Below are 17775 nucleotides of genomic sequence, written 5' to 3' on the forward strand. Positions count from 1 at the left end.
CTTACCCAGAGCAACATACAACAGGACCCCAACATACCCACAGCAGTGGGCAGCCTGGGGGTTAGGTGCCTTGCTCAACAGCACTTCAGCCATTCCTGCTGGTCCTGGGAATCAAACCAGCGACCTTTTGGTCCCAAAGCTGCTTCTCTAACCTTTAGGCCATGGCATGCAATGTTGCTAAAGTTTAATTAACTCTCTCTGTGTTGAGAAAATCCCTGTATAAACTCAAAACCTCTGTAAAAGACAGGAACACCACTCTATTTTTAAAGTGAGGTACCAGCTTAAACTTAAGTGTTTATTTTTGCATTTATATTAAAAAAAAAACTTTTTATGCAGTGTACATATTGCACTTTACATGGGCTAATTATACACAAAGTTCACATCATAAAATTAAAATCATTTCATAGAACCATGATTTAACAAAACACAAACAGTATTTGGCGATTACTCTAGAAGCCATATGATTGACTGTTGGCAGTTATACTACTGCTTTGCGAAAGAGTATGGATTCTTATCTTGCAGCTTGTACATATTAATACATGCATCTACAATACATGAAGCATCATTTTCCTAATTCCAGGCTTCATTATTCTCCTTACAGCTGAAAACAGGGCCTGTTCTAAAATTCTCAATATGTGTATTAGTCTATGGCCAAGTTTACATTAGACCGTATCAGCGGATCATCAGATTAACGTTTTTAAAACGATTAGTGTGCACACAGCAACACCAATACACGATTCGCGTGCACACAGCAACACCAATACACGGATACGCTCGGCTCCGCAGGCATCCTGCGCTCCAAATCACTCCGCCCTGAACAGCGAGTGCCCTCTGGAGGGTGCGCACTCCGGCCCTGCGCAGCTCACAGAGCGTGCGAGTGAAGTGCACAAGCAATGATTCGGGACTGAGCCGCTGTGTGTGTGATCTCAGTGCATATCACTTACCACTTGCAAGTGGAAGGATGGCAAGCCTAAAGACAATCATAACTACACAATGCGCAGTATTTGCATCAGTATTTGCAGTATTTTCATACTTTTATACTCTTTAATGAAAGGTGATACAAGGCGGAAGTCCGCGCCGTTTTTCAGCAGTCGCGTCACATGACCAACGCCAGCGAATCAGGAAGGTGGATGTCACAGTGACGTTGTCCAATGACGACGCCAGCTAGAGCTCAGCACAGCGTATCCGCGTATCCTCAATGTTTACACAGCACCGGACCAGACACGATCTAGATTGAATACGTGGACCCTGGTGGATTCCCGTTTCCCGGCGTTTTAATGTAAACGGACAGTGCATCCGCGAAGAAAACGAGACAGATACGGTCTAATGTAAACTTGGCCTATGTTAGGCAGTACAGTATCGCAGCAGGTCATGTTGGCTCCTAACTCAGGTTACTGCCTGTGCATGTTCTCCACTGGTAACACCATTTCTCTCATTTGTTTGTATATACACTTGTTTTTAATTAAAAACAACAAACAAACAAACAAACAAACAAACAAAAAAAAAACCTATCCAATAATAACCCAATAACACCCGTCTCTGGTATCATTTGTCACAGCTGCCCACTGCTCTGGGTGTGTGCTCATTGCTCACGTGTGTGTTCACTGCTTCAGATGGGTTAAATGCTGCAGTGCTTTAGAGTTGTTTTTTTAAAATCAAATAAAAATGTTTTTATTTGATTAAAAAAAATCATTACTGACTCTAAATACTCTAAAATTGTTTTTGAGGTGCTGCAAATTGCCCTGTTAAGCCTGTAATATTAATTCATACTCAATTTTGATTTGGCAGGGGCTCTGAAATGCATACACCAATCAGGCACAACATTAAAATCACTGACAGGTGAAGTGAATATACAGAGGATATTACACAGTCTCCTCTTTATTATATCGACACATATTTAAAAAGGGGGGGGGGGGGGGTTCCCAGCGGGAAAACACCAGGAGTGACATCATTGGAGTGAAATACATCACTCCAATCCATGACGTATTTCATACGAAAAATGCGAGTTTTTCAACACAAGAAGATAAACTTCATATCTTCAAGCCAACGTGTGATGTTCTTTTTATTATATAGACACATTCACAAACAAAGTACCCAAATTTATCAAAACAACTCATCCATTTCCTCATGAGTGAAGATATTAAAAAATATGTTACTCAATGTCCTGGATGTAGCTTGTATGAAAAATACGAGTGGCATATTTCCCACTAAAACACTTGTGTCTATATCATCATACTGGTTACCTCATTACAACTGCATTTGTCAAGGGGTGGGCTATATTAGACAGCAAGTAAACACTGAGTCCTCAAAGTTGCTGTGTTGGAAGCAGGAAAAATGGACAAGCGTAAGAATCTGAGCGATTTTGAAAAGGGCCAAATTGTGATGGCGAGATGACTGTCAGAGCATCTTCAAAATGGCAGGTCTTGTGGGGTGTTCCCAGCATGCAGTCAACAGTACCTATCAAAAGTGATCCAAGAAAGGACAACTAGTGACTCAGTAACACAGTCATGGACGTCCAAGGCTCCTTGATGTGCATGGGGAGCAAAGGCTACCCTGTCTGCTCCGATGACACAGAAGAGCGAGTGTAGCACAAATTGCGGAAAAAGTTCATACTGTCTCTGATAGAAAGGTGTCAAAATACATCGTGCATCACGACTTGCTGCACATGGGGCTATGTAGCCACAAACATGTCCGAGTGCACATACTGACTCCTGTCCACTGCCGAAGGCACCTACACTGGGCAAGTGAGCATCAGAGCTGGTGTTACTTTGCCATGTATCACCCACCTAAACGTTATTTCAGACCAAGTACTACCCTTCATAGCAATAGTATTCCCTAATGGCAGTGGCCTTGTTCGGGAATGGTTTGAGGAACATGACAAAGAATTCAAGGTCTTGACTTTGCCTCCAAATTCCCCAGATCTCAATCTGATCAAGCATCTGTGGTACGTGCTGGACAAATAAATCCAATCTATGGAGGTCCTACCTCACAACTCATAGGACAAAGGATCTGCTGCTAATGTCTTGGTGCCAGATACCACAGCACACCTTCAGAGGTCTTATGGAGTCCATGCCTCGAAAGCTCAGAGCCGTTTTGCGGCACAAGAAGAACCTACACAATATTAGATAGGTTGTTTTAATGTTATGGCTGACCGGTGTACATCGTGTCATCTGAGATACCTTATTTGTCATCATGCCTCAACTTAACTGTACACAGAACCAACGTTGGTAGAAGATGAATTTGGATGGCAAAAAATACACATATCAGATAATAAAAATACAAAAACAAGAAATGACCTAGACATCATAAAACGCTCTAGGACTGTTCCTTATAATGACCGTTCATATTTGCCATCCAACTTTGCAACACTATCTCAGTGTTTGCATGCATTATTCTAGATGAGACTGCTTATGCAGAGTAATGTGTGAGGTCCTTTGCGACTTTTCAGCTGCTTTGGGTATGATGATACAATCCGTCTTGGATGTAACCAGGATGTTCTTTGTCTTGGAGGTGGACAGATCCTCCAGTAGCTTGTTAGCAACTGAACTTCAGAGTTTCTTGAAAAAGTTAGAGCACTAAATAGAAGTTCCAGGAATAGCACTGTGAGAAGGCACTATTCTCCCACCCTTCATCTGGCCAAACGCGTTACCTTTTATTAAGGGTGTGCAGCTGATGTCTTGCCCAAACTGGAGTTTAAAAGATAAAGAGAAAGTGAAAGTATATTAGAGCATCCAGATACACTGAAATGGTAATAAGTGCACAAAGATTCTACAAAAAACCTGTGAAAATACACAGTATATCTCTAAAGGCTGAGCTTTTTGTGTAATAGGCAAAAAGTGATTAACCTGCAGGATGCTGGTTGCTTGCACTACTCCCAAAAGAGGACTGGAAATTGTGGATAGTTTCTTGCAGTATCTGTCTTTCTCTTCCCTGAAATTAATGCATGAGATTATAACAAAATAGTTTATAAACATGGCACCAAAGTACTTTGAATATTAACAGGAAAAGGTATCAAAATTAGGACAAAGTTGTCAACCAGTTTTTAACAGAAAAAGGCACCTTTCCAGCGTTAAGTTCAGAAATGGCTGCCAGAATCTGTTGTCTAGGCCCATCTGTTTTAATCCCTAGCTCCTGCAGATCTCTGTCAGTCAGAGTCAAAAAGGCCTCCATGTCTACCTGCAGATAAAACAATAAGAGTAAATTAGAAAGATGAATACACATAAGCATCCAATCAGGGCTCAACATTAACAGTCGTCCGACTGTCCAGGACAATCAAATGTTTGGACCGGACAAATCAAATCCGCATCTGCATATCCGACAGGCCAAGCTGAATAGTTGTTGAAAATCACCATTTTGATAGTAATTATTCAAGCGTTACATCAATAAAGTTCCAACAAAACCAATTCAATCCCCTCAGTGATCTGGCCGTGTTATCGCTTACGAAATTCCAGGAAAGCCGAGTACAGCAGGTGTATGTATAAAAATAACCAAGTTGTACTATCGAATTATAGATTGACTTTGAATTCATCGAAATCAGAGAAATGGTGATCAAATACTTCAATAAATTAAATATCTGTGGCGAATTTTCATTTCATTCAGACATTCATTCCATTTTTCTTTTATATGGTACACATTAACGATCACAAATTTTGTCAAATATTTTGCAGGAATTTTACGACAGTGCCAAACTCACTTATGGTTTGTCTTCATTCACAACGTGATCCTGTCACCCTTATCATGTCCAACTTGTTTTCTTTCGGTTTCATTTCTTTAATTTAATTTATACTTCAGGTTTTACTGGATTAATCAAGATTTAACTTTATTTCCTCCAGAAGAATTGAATTTGGGTGAGCCTAACTCCTAAACCTGCAGATCAGGTAATGGGTTATAGCAACACATGCACCATAATGGGGCATCGGATAGTTTTTGTTTATTGTTACAGTTAAAGTTTTAATGAAAAATTATAAATCATTAAAGCATAATGATCATCATAATGATACCTGCTTTTTGTTAACCGCTTTATTTTCATTTGAACTAGTGAATACATAGTAATAAAATGATTATGGTCAGGACAAGTGAAAAATCTTGCTGCTTGTCCGAATGGACAATTGGATTAAAAAAGTTAATGTCAAGCCTTGATAATTACAGTGATTGGGAATAGGTGTAACTTAGTCAAAGAAAAAATCAAATATTTGTGCTTATTCTCAACATTTGCTTTCTTTGTCATAAAAGTTATTTAGATAACATTTAAATACAAGTTGTTACAGACTTTACAGACATCCCTTTCGATACCTCCTGTTCTTCAAAGATGGGCTGATATTTCTCCAGGGAAAGTTTTCTTAGTATACCTGAAAGCTCGTCTGTAAAAAGGAATAAGGGGAAGGTAAAAATCACAACATTATCAGTGAGTTTGGAAATTATTCAAACCACTTCACACATATGATTTTTGTACATTTTACTGTGTTTTATATTTACAGCACCAATTCTTCTGGGGTAAGTCTCTACAGTCTACAAGGGTTTGAACTGCCATCTTCAGGTCTTTCCACAAAAGTCCAATGGGGTTGAAGTCTGGGATTTGGCTGGGCCACTCAAGGACATTCAGAGACTCGTCACAAAACCATTTAAGCATCGTCTTAGGTGGGGTTTACATTAGACCGTATCAGCGGATCATCAGATTAACGTTTTTAAAAACGATTAGCGTGCACACAGCAATGCCAATACACGATTCGCGTGCACACAGCAACGCCAATACACGGATACGCTAATCACATGACTAATCCGGCACGTAAGTTGAAATGTGTCAGTGCGGCTCATCGCTTCCTCCTCAGCGGCTGCGCTCCAAATCACTCCGCCCTGAACAGCGAGTGCCCTCTGGAGGGTGCGCACTCTGGCCCTGTGCAGCTCACAGAGCGCGCGAGTGAAGCGCACGAGCAGTGATTCGGGACTGAGCCGCTGTGCGCAAGTCACTTACCACTTGCAAGTGGAAGGATGGCAAGCCTAAAGACAATCATAACTACACAATGGGCAGTATTTGCATCAGTATTTGCAGTATTTTCATACTTTTATACTCTTTAATGAAAGGTGATACAAGGCGGAAGTCCGCGACGTTTTTCAGCAGTCGCGTCACACGACCAACACCAGCGAATCAGGAAGGTGGATGTCACAGTGACGTTGTCCAATGACGATGCCAGCTAGAGCTCAGCACAGCGTATCCGCGTATTCTCAATATTTACACAGCACCGGACCAGACACGATCTGGATTGAATACGTGGACCCTGGCGGATTCCCGTTTCCTGGCGTTTCCAGGCGTTTTAATGTAAACGGACAGTGCATCCGCGAAGAAAACGAGACAGATACAGTCTAATGTAAACCTGGCCTTAGCTGTATTTTTCAAGTTATTGTCCTGCTGAAAGGTTAAACCTCACCATAGTCTGAGGATGTATCCACTCTAGAGCAAGTTTTCAATAACCTCTCTATATTTGGCTACATTCATCCTTCCCTCAATTCTGACCAGTCTCCCTTTCCTGCCACTGAGAATTACTTCCATACTTTGATACTGCCACCACCATGCTTCACAGTAAGGATGATATTAGCCAGTTGATGAGTAGTAATTTTACTGAGCAGTGGCTTTCATTTAGCCAATTCTTCCATAAGACTCTGATGGATGGCTGTCTTTCTGGTAGGTTCTCCCTTTTCTGCAGAGGACTTCTAAAGTTCTCTTAAAGTGACCAATGGGTTTGTGTTCACTCCCTGACCAAAGCCATTCTAGCCTGGTTACTGAATTTGGATGGACAGACAGCTCTAAGAAGAGCCCTGGTGATTTCAAACCCCCTGTACTCCTTGGAGCATTCAAAACTTTAGATATAGTTATATACCCATGCCCAGATCCATGTCTTGACACAATCTGATCAGGGTGGTCTATGGAAGGTTCCTTGGACTTCATGGCTTGGTTTTTGGTCCTTATACAGATGGACATATACCTTTCTATATATCCTGTCTAAGTTATTGGTCCAGTACTAAGAACACCATACTGGTAAGGTGATCAAGCTCCAGACACAACTCCACCAAGTAATACAGGCTGATGATGCCGGCTCAGGTATGTTAGGAATATATGAATTGGTACACAAAAAAACCCAAAAACAACAACAAAAACTGATATATCTGGTATACCTAGTCAAGTCACAGTAGTGTAAAAGACCATGCATTCCTAAACACCATCAAGTCTGATCAATTCTGTTTGTACTGACCTTCATCAGTGATGGTGCCACTACTAGATCCACCACTACTTTTAGAACACGGCTGGGAGGAAGCAGAAGATAAAGTTTCACCACTGAGAGGTTTTGGAGTTGGGGATGGCGATGGAGTCAGGGTGGGGGATGTACTCTTAGATGTGGAGGAATTCCCAGACTGAGGCCTCTTCTTTAGATCAACCTTCTGTGGAGCTTGGAGGCTGACATTATACTGATAAAAATTAACAATAAGACTCCTAAGACACACTTATGTGGTGTAGCTAATATGACTTCCAAAAGAGAAGCACACTCACTGATCACATTATTAAGAAAACCTGCACAGTCCCCTCCAAAAATACTGGAACAGAAAGGGCATTTCTTTTGTTTTTGCTATACATTGAAGGCAATTTGGGTTTGAGTTCAAAAGATAAATATAAGAATATTAGTGTTTTAGTATCCAAGATCAGTCGAGCACTGAGACCCCTTTTTCGAGGCCTCATCTCGGAATCAACTGCATTTTTACTCGGATTTGTCTGGGTCTCAGACATAGAGGACTCTGGATTTTATTTCAATACCGGTCAAGACCACAGTTGTGGGGGCATCACTAAATTGCCTGCTTCAAATGCAACCAATAACATGATTCATTACTAATTTGAAAATGTTGTTACTGTTAATGGTTGTCACCCTGCCCACTTTCACATGCACTGGTCTGGTCCTGGTCTTTACTCAGTCTCGCACTGTCTTGGTCTTAGTCTTGACTTGGTCTCAACCTGTAAAAGTTTTGGTCTCGTCTCAGTACACTCTGATCTTGGTCATGACTTGATCTTGGTACATTTGGTCTTGACTATAACACTAGAGAAGATAGATCAGAATTTCAGCTTTCATTTTCTGCTATTTACATCTAGAGGTGTGAAATGGAATGGCCATGGAACCTTTTGTTTGAACCCATACATTTTTCAGGCAATCAAAAAAATATTGAACAGGTGACTGATGAATGTTTGCCCAAGTGTGCCCTGTTAGATTAACTGTTTAAACAGTTAATGGCTCTGAATGTCTACTTTTGGTTTGAGCCCTGGGTTTCACCTGTGAAGACTGCATTTGTTGTTGCCAAGGAGAACAATAGCAGTTGATGATAAACATTCTGAGCTGTGAAGAAAACCCCCCAAATAGTCAGTAATATCACCAACAACCTCCACAGGGCAGGGGTGAAGGTATCGCAATCCACTGTTTGAAGAAGACTTTGAGGGAAGAAATAAAGAGGCCATACCACAAGATGCAAACCACTCATTAGCAGTAAGAACTAGAAGGGCACTCGGTAGAGTGCATACCTTCACCAAGCCACATATCTGGATTTGCATCAGAATTTAAATGAATTGTTCCTTGGCCCATGGCCCACCCATCCTCAAACTTTATTCAAAATCTGTTCACTACTTTTTGGGTTACATTGGGAACAGACAAACAAACAGAGGCGAAAACATAACCTCATCCAAAAAAAGTTGACAGAAGAAAGCCAGATAGGAATTAATAAAGAAATACAGCAACCACCCACAAAAATTCTGGAACTATAAGAAGTTTATCAAGATTAAGTGATGGAAAGGCCAAAGTGTGGAGAAAGAAAGGATCTGTACATGATCCAAAACATACAAGCTCATCAGTCAAGCATGGTGGAGGTAGTGCTACGGCTTGGGTGGTCTCCCACCAGAGGTACCATGTTCCAAGTTGTTTAAAACACATCTAGATGGAAATATCAGGAAATGAAAGCTAAAATTCCGATCTATCGTCTCACATCCATCTTTTGATCTCATACCCAGATGTTTTCAATGTACAACCCCGATTCCAAAAAAGTTGGGACAGAGTACAAATTGTAAATAAAAACGGAATGCAATAATGTGGAAGTTTCAAAATTCCATATTTTATTCAGAATAGAACATAGATGACATATCAAATGTTTAAACTGAGAAAATGTATCATTTAAAGAGAAAAATTAGGTGATTTTAAATTTCATGACAACAACACATCTCAAAAAAGTTGGGACAAGGCCATGTTTACCACTGTGAGACATCCCCTTTTCTCTTTACAACAGTCTGTAAACGTCTGGGGACTGAGGAGACAAGTTGCTCAAGTTTAGGGATAGGAATGTTAACCCATTCTTGTCTAATGTAGGATTCTAGTTGCTCAACTGTCTTAGGTCTTTTTTGTCGTATCTTCCGTTTTATGATGCGCCAAATGTTTTCTATGGGTGAAAGATCTGGACTGCAGGCTGGCCAGTTCAGTACCCGGACCCTTCTTCTACGCAGCCATGATGCTGTAATTGATGCAGTACGTGGTTTGGCATTGTCATGTTGGAAAATGCAAGGTCTTCCCTGAAAGAGACGTCGTCTGGATGGGAGCATATGTTGCTCTAGAACCTGGATATACCTTTCAGTATTGATGGTGTCTTTCCAGATGTGTAAGCTGCCCATGCCACACGCACTAATGCAACCCCATACCATCAGAGATGCAGGCTTCTGAACTGAGCGCTGATAACAACTTGGGTCGTCCTTCTCCTCTTTAGTCTGAATGACACGGCGTCCCTGATTTCCATAAAGAACTTCAAATTTTGATTCGTCTGACCACAGAACAGTCTTCCACTTTGCCACAGTCCATTTTAAATGAGCCTTGGCCCAGAGAAGACATCTGCGCTTCTGGATCACGTTTAGATACGGCTTCTTCTTTGAACTACAAAGTTTTAGCTGGCAACGGCGGATGGCACGGTGAATTGTGTTCACAGATAATGTTCTCTGGAAATATTCCTGAGCCCATTTTGTGATTTTCAATACAGAAGCATGCCTGTACAGTATGCGATGCAGTGCCGTCTAAGGGCCTGAAGATCACGGGCACCCAGTATAGTTTTCCGGCCTTGACCCTTACGCACAGAGATTCTTCCAGATTCTCTGAATCTTTTGATATTATGCACTGTAGATGATATGTTCAAACTCTTTGCAATTTTACACTGTCGAACTCCTTTCTGATATTGCTCCACTATTTGTCGGCGCAGAATTAGGGGGATTGGTGATCCTCTTCCCATCTTTACTTCTGAGAGCCGCTGCCACTCCAAGATGCTCTTTTTATACCCAGTCATGTTAATGACCTATTGCCAATTGACCTAATGAGTTGCAATTTGGTCCTCCAGCTGTTCCTTTTTTGTACCTTTAACTTTTCCAGCCTCTTATTGCCTCTGTCCCAACTTTTTTGAGATGTGTTGCTGTCATGAAATTTCAAATGAGCCAATATTTGGCATGAAACTTCAAAATGTCTCACTTTCGACATTTGATATGTTGTCTATGTTCTACTGTGAATACAATATCAGTTTTTGAGATTTGTAAATAAAAACGCATTCCGTTTTTATTTACAATTTGCACTTTGTCCCAACTTTTTTGGAATCAAGGTTGTATAGCAACGATAAATTAACTGGCCTTGCTGTTCCAATACTTTCAGAGGGGACTGAGTATACAGTACCAGTCAAACATTTGTATACCAACTCATTCATAGGTTTTCTGTAGTTTGACTATTTTCTACATAACACTGAAGACATCAAAACTATGAAATAACATACATGGAGTGCAGAATTATTAGGCAAGTTGTATTTTTGAGGATTAGTTTTATTATTGAACAACAACTATGTTCTCAATCAAACAAAAAGACTCATAAATATCAAAGCTGAATATGTATGGAAGTTAGAGTGGGGTGTTTTTAGTTTTGGCCATTTTAGGAGAATATGTATGTGTTCAGGTAACTTTCACTGTGCAGAATTATTAGGCAACTTAATAAAAACCAAATATGTAGCCATTTCACTTATTTATTTTCACCAGGTACACTGATATGACAACTCCAGATTTGCAAATAAACATATCTGACATTCAAACACAAAACAAAAACAAATCAGTGACCAATATAGCCACCCTTCTTCATGAGGACACTCAAAAGCCTTCCATCCATAGATTCTGTCAATTTCTTTATCTGTTCACGACCAACATTGTGTGCAGCAGCAACCACGGCCTCCCAGACGCTGTTCAGAGAGGTGTACTGTTTTCCCTCTTTGTAGACCTCACGTTTTATAATGGACCACAGGTTCTCTATGGGGTTTAGGTCAGGTGAACAAGGGGGCCATGTCATTATTTTTTTCACCTTTCAGACCTTTACTGGCTAGCCACGCAGTGGAGTATTTGGACGCATGAGATGGAGCGTTATCCTGCATGAAAATCATGTTGTTCTTGAAAGATGCTGACTTTTTCCTATACCACTGCTTGAAGAAGGTTTCTTCCAGGAACTGGCAGTAGGTCTGGGAGTTGAGTTTGAGTCCATCCTCAACTCAAAAAGGTCCAACAAGCTCGTCTTTGATGATACCAGCCCACAGCAGTACTCCACCTCCACCTTGCTGGCGTCTGAGTCGGAGTGGAGCTCTGTGCCCATTACTGATCCAGCCACAGGCCCATTCATCTGGCCCATCAAGAGTCACTCTCATCTCATCAGACCACAGCACCTTAGAAAAATCAGTCTTAAGATATTTCTTGGCCCAGTCTTGACGTTTTATCTTGTGTGCCTTACTCAGTGGTGGTCGTTTTTCAGCCTTCCTTACCTTGGCCATGTCCCTCAGTATTGCACACCTTGTACTCTTTGACACTCCAGGAATGTTGCAACTCTGGAATATGGCAGAACTGGATGCTAATGGCTGCTTGTTAGCTTCACGCTTGATTTTCCACAGATCATGTGCAGTTATTTTGCGCCTTTTTTTTCCCCACACGCTTCTTTCGACCCTGTTGACTATTTGCAATGAAACGCTTGATTGTTCGGTGATCACGTTTCAACATCTTCACAATTTCAAGAGTGCTGCATCCGTCTGCAAGACATCTCACAATTTTATACTTTTCAAAGTCTGTCAGATCTCTCTTCTGACCCATTTTGCCAGAGGAAAAGAGGTTGCCTAATAATTATGCACACCTGATATAGCGTGTTGATGTCATTAGACCACACCCCCTCTCATTACACAGATGCACAGCACCTGATATACTTAATTGGTAGTAGGCTTTCAAGCCTAAACAGCTTGGAGTGGGACAACATGCATTAAAAGGATGTTGTGGTCAAAATACTCACTTGCCTAATAATTCTGCACTCAGTGTATGGAATATGGAATTATGTGGTGAATAACATGTTAAACCCCCTCACCCCAAATGTTTCATATTTTAGATTCTAAAATAAAAGTAGCCACTGTTTACCTTGATGATGCTTTACACACTATTGGCATTATCTTAACCAGATTCATGAGGTAGCCACCTGGAATGCTCATCAATTAACAGGTGTGCCTCGTCAAAAGTTAATTAGTGGAATTTCTTGCCTTCTTAATGTGTTTGAGATCAAACCGTAAATAGTAAATAATAAAAATTCAGTAAATAGCCCTGTTCCACAACTGTAGTAACCCATATTCTTTCCCTCATCAAAAAATTCCCGTGCAGGGTTTGGCCAAGGATGGCTTACATGACATAAAATAGCGCCACCATTGATTAACCAATGCATCTCGTGACGTCCAAAAAATATAATAAATATATAATAAATACATAAATATATTAATGTGAGTCAATCATGGTATATCATGGATATACCATGAACTGACGTCACGATTTCAAGCTCTATGGCCGATTTGAGTCACAGCTGTGGCTCAGCGAGCATTTCTGTGTGCATATCATGATCACGCCTAGCAAGGCATGGTATATGGTACAGTGCACATGCACAGGTCGAAGGTCGCCCTGACATACAGTGGTGCTTGAAAGTTTGTGAACCCTTTAGAATTTTCTATATTTCTGCATAAATATGACCTAAAACATCATCAGATTTTCACACAAGTCCTAAAAGTAGATAAAGAGAACCCAGTTAAACAAATGAGACAAAAATATTATATTTGGTCATTTATTTATTGAGGAAAATGATCCAATATTGCATATCTGTGACTGGCAAAAGTATGTGAACCTTTGCTTTCAGTATCTGGTGTGACCCCCTTGTGCAGCAATAACTGCAACTAAATGTTTCCGGTAACTGTTGATCAGTCCTGCACACCGGCTTGGAGGAATTTTAGCCCATTCCTCCGTACAGAACAGCTTCAACTCTGGGATGTTGGTGGGTTTCCTCACATGAACTGCTTGCTTCAGGTCCTTCCCCAACATTTTGATTGGATTAAGGTCAGGACTTTGACTTGGCCATTCCAAAGCATTAACTTTATTCTTCTTTAACCATTCTTTGGTAGAACGACTTGTGCGCTTAGGGTCGTTGTCTTGCTACATGACCCACCTTCTCTTGAGATTCAGGCCCTGTCCACACGGCAACGGATTCAGGTGAATCTGATAAAATTGTTTATCGTTTCGGCCTGGCGTCCACACGGCACTGGCGTTTTGGGTGCCCCCAAAACGAAATCTTTTGAGAACGGGTTCCAGAGTGAAAAAATCTGGCAATGGCACCGTTGCGAAGTCGTCTGGATGAGTAGAACGGATTTGTTTACGATGACGTTACAACCACATGACTAGAACAAGCAGCACTCTTGCGCGCATCATTCGTAACAACAGAAATTGGAATTGTTTACACATTAACCTGACTGACCTGCCAGACAGACAATTTACACCTGCTTTGATGAACAGAAAGTACAGCCTTCCACACAAAGCAACAGTTACCTGACTATAATGGAGGCAGAGGGGAAAAGGGAGAAGAAGGGGTTTATGCGTGTAACAGACGTTGCGTTGTGTTGTTCACCAGTCTTTTTATTCTGAAGAAATGAGACACAAATACACTGCTGAGGACGGGCTGCAAACGTCCAGTGGCATTGGCGCTTACATTTCCAAAACGAACTGAAAGAGGCCAGCGCCTCGTTCCCATAACTACCTGCACTCTTAAAGGGCCAGCGCAGAATTTCCCCACCACTACACACAATGGCAAGTGGAAAAAAAATAAACCCGTTACATGCGCATGCGTCCTACTACTTCTTCTATTGGTCTGATGTCTCCGATGGGACCGTCTTACAGCGCACATAGAGGTGTGGCATGTGTATTGCATCATTTTCAGCAAGCGTTGCGTTGCCATATGGACCTGATATTTTACTGATCCGTTGCCCATGTGGACGCAATTTTTTTTTTTACACGCTAAAAAAAAAAATCTCGTTGCCGTTGTCGTGTGGATGTAGCCTCAGTTCATGGACAGATGTCCATGATAAAATGTTTGTAATTTAGTGTTTAGTATCATATATTGTTAGGTTATTATTTTTAAATTTATTGTATGGTATTGTATTTGAATTTTGTTTTATTTATGTTCTTAATTGATTAAAGGTCATAGGCAATGTTTTTCAATTTATGCACATTTGAAACTCTATATGTTAAAAAACCCTCTGTAATTTTCTTCTGGTCCCAAGAAGTATTGTTAATAAGTAATAATTAAAATAAAGTTAGTGTGGATCGCGGCGAATTTCTGTTCGGCGATTTTCGTGACCACTCGGCGCGTGACGTCATTCAAGACAATCAAACCGCTTGAGTTGAGTCCACTTCCGTTTACTTGCATTGCCGTTCGGCTTGAGTGCAGACGTGTGTTCGGGAATTTCCAAAGAAAAACCATGCCTTATTGTTGTGCAGTGAACTGTAACAACGGGACTGGTTCAAGAAGAAGTTTTTACCTTTTTCTGAGAGAGGAGAAGAGGTAGAGAGAGTGGATTGGCTTTTTCTGGAAGAGGAGAAGAGGCGGAGTGAGGGGATTGGCTTTTTCCGAAAAAGGAGAAGAGGCAGAGCGAGTGGGTTGGCTTTTTCCGAAAAAGGAGAAGAGGCAGAGCGAGAGGGTTGGCCTTTCCCGAAAAAGGAGAAGAGGCAGAGCGAGTGGGTTGGCTTTTTCCAAAAGAGGAGACAAGGCGGAGAGAGTGAATTGTGCGTGTGAAGCCAGAGGGTTGTTTTTTTCCGAAGAGGAGAAGAGGCGGAGAGAGTGGATTGTGCTGGTGAAACAAAATCAAGCAGTCAAAGAAGAAACGGACCACCAACGCTCAAGCAAAAAGGAGAAGATTGGAGGTAAACATTTTTACTTTTGCTTGCAATTGACAAGTCAAGAATCCTGAGGATCCTGTACAATCATTGTGGAAATGAGACAAAGGGATATTTCCTCGCTCAGAGCAGGCTATAAATAGTATAATGCCGCGGATGGCAGGCTAATGTGGCCTACCGGCGCACTGTCAAGTAATCGTTACCTATATCCACTAGGGAGGGCGGTTTAATTATTCTTCAAAAGGGCTCTTATTTAGTATTATAATGAAAGTAAGAATTCATCATAACTACCAGGATAAATAGTTTGGGCGCGAGTCTTGTTGAGGTCCGGCATTACCGCGATCAGAGTCGGCAGAGTCGCTGTCCGATTCCAAGGCTGCACGGTCAAACCAGTGAGCCACATTCACTGATTGCTTCGCAACAGCCATAGGTTCATACATATATGGTTTCACCTCTCGATATTCAATGTGGAGACTTCCTACTTCAAAATTGCTATAACTTTCAGACATTTTACACAACCTCTCACGACCAAAGTCCGTACACGGGTGCTCGGTTTGCAAGTAAACACAGAGCTGCTCCCAGTCTGTTTGGCTTGAATGACGTCACGACGATGGTCCTCTGGCGGTGAAAGTGCGCATAAGTGAGATGTAAACAAACTTTCGGAAATTGGGCAAAACAGTACATTTTATCAGTTTTATTCAATTTTAGGGGGCAAAACAGACACTAGGAAGATTGAATTCGCTTTTTGGGTCGTTCTTCTATACAATAAAGTTAATATTCTACGTTTCACCTCCGACCCTTACCTATAACCTTTAATAATCACTGTTATTTACTTAAGCAGTTTAAAGGAGGAGGGCTTAGTATAAGCTTTTTTTAGGCTTCTCTCCTCCTCCTGCACATAGATTTTATGATTATTGTCTATTCTTGTTTTGTTTTCTTTTGTGCAAATAAATAAATTAAATGAAAGTATCCTGACATTTTTCTTTAGAATTCTATCTACCATCATTTAGAAAACTATCTACCATCAAACATAATAAGTTATCTATAGTTATGTTGTTTGTTTATTTATTGTCTTAGTCCACTCTGGGTTTTTTTCTATTTTTATTTATGTATTGTATCTTTGTTTTACATTATTCATTTATGTATGTATATATTTGTTTCTCTTCTTATATTCACTGCATAATCACTCAGTTTGCTTTTTTCTTTTATTTATTCTGTTTTTCATTTAATTGTTTCTTATTTTTTGTCTTTGTTTGTAACAAATGTGGTGTTTGATTATTGTTTTCATGGGTCAGGTTTTTTTTATATAAGCCCTCTTGGGTTTCATACCTCTCCTTCGCACATCTCAATTATAATAATTGTTTACATTATTTTAAATGATATGCTTGTGCATAAATAAATAAATAAATAAATAAATTCACTGGTATAATTCAGAATTCATTGTTCCATCAATGATGGCAAGTCATCTTGGCCCAGATGCAGCAAAACAGGCCCAAACCATGATACTACCACCACCATGTTTCACAGACGGGATAAGGTTCTTATGCTGGAATGCAGTGTTTCCTTTCTCCAAACATAACGCTTCTCATTTAAACCAAAAAGTTCTATTTTGTTCTCATCCGTCCACAAAACATTTGTCCAATAGTCTTTCTGGCTTGTCCATGTGATATTTAGCAAACTGCAGACGAGCAGCAATGTTCTTTTTGGAGAGCAGTGGCTTTCTCCTTGCAACCCTGCCACGCACACCATTGTTGTTCAGTGTTCTCCTGATGGTGGACTCATGGACATTAGCATTAGCCAATGTGAGAGAGGCCTTCAGTTGCTTAGAAGTTACCCTGGGGTCCTTTGTGACCTTGCTGACTATTACACGCCTTGCTCTTGGAGTGATCTTTGTTGGTTGACCACTCCTGTGGAGGATAACAATGGTCTTGAATTTCCTCCATTTGTACACAATCTGTCTGACTGTGAATTGGTGGAGTCCAAACTCTTTAGAGATGGTTTTGTAACCTTTTCCAGCCTGATGAGCATCAACAACGCTTTTTCTGAGGCCCTCAGAAATCTCCTTTGTTCATGCCATGATACACTTCACCAAACATGTGTTGTGAAGATCAGACTTTGATAGATCCCTGTTCTTTAAATAAAACAGGGTGCCCACTCGCACCTGATTGTCATCCCATTGATTGAAAACACCTGACTTTAATTTCACCTTCAAATTAACTGCTAATCCTAGAGGTTCACATACTTTTGCCACTCACAGATATGTAATATTGGATCATTTTCCTCAATAAATAAATGACCAAGTATAATATTTTTGTCTCATTTGTTTAACTGGGTTCTCTTTACTTTTAGGACTTGTGTGAAAATCTGATGATGTTTTAGGTCATATTTACGCAGAAATATAGAACATTCTAAAGGGTTCACAAACTTTCAAGCACCACTGTATACAACAAACATGGCTGCGTCCTATGTGGAGTTAATGCTGAGATTCAACCTTAACACTTTTA

General features: G+C 40.6%; 1 protein-coding gene across 1 annotated transcript in view; it reads right to left on the reverse strand.

Annotated features, from left to right (window-relative positions):
- Positions 1-321: 321 nt before the first annotated feature.
- LOC132867306 (ankyrin repeat and SAM domain-containing protein 6-like) overlaps positions 322-17775 on the reverse strand; it is an 84593-nt gene continuing 67139 nt past the window's right edge. The window contains exons 12-16 of the mRNA XM_060900129.1: positions 7248-7461; positions 5293-5360; positions 4060-4176; positions 3846-3930; positions 322-3686 (exon numbers count right to left, since the gene is read on the reverse strand). Coding sequence (XP_060756112.1) covers positions 3646-3686; positions 3846-3930; positions 4060-4176; positions 5293-5360; positions 7248-7461 — 525 coding nt within the window. The 3' untranslated portion in view covers positions 322-3645. The remainder of the gene's footprint in view (positions 3687-3845; positions 3931-4059; positions 4177-5292; positions 5361-7247; positions 7462-17775) is intronic.

This window comes from Neoarius graeffei, chromosome 19 (genome assembly GCF_027579695.1).
Source record: "Neoarius graeffei isolate fNeoGra1 chromosome 19, fNeoGra1.pri, whole genome shotgun sequence".
Lineage (NCBI taxonomy): Eukaryota > Metazoa > Chordata > Actinopteri > Siluriformes > Ariidae > Neoarius > Neoarius graeffei.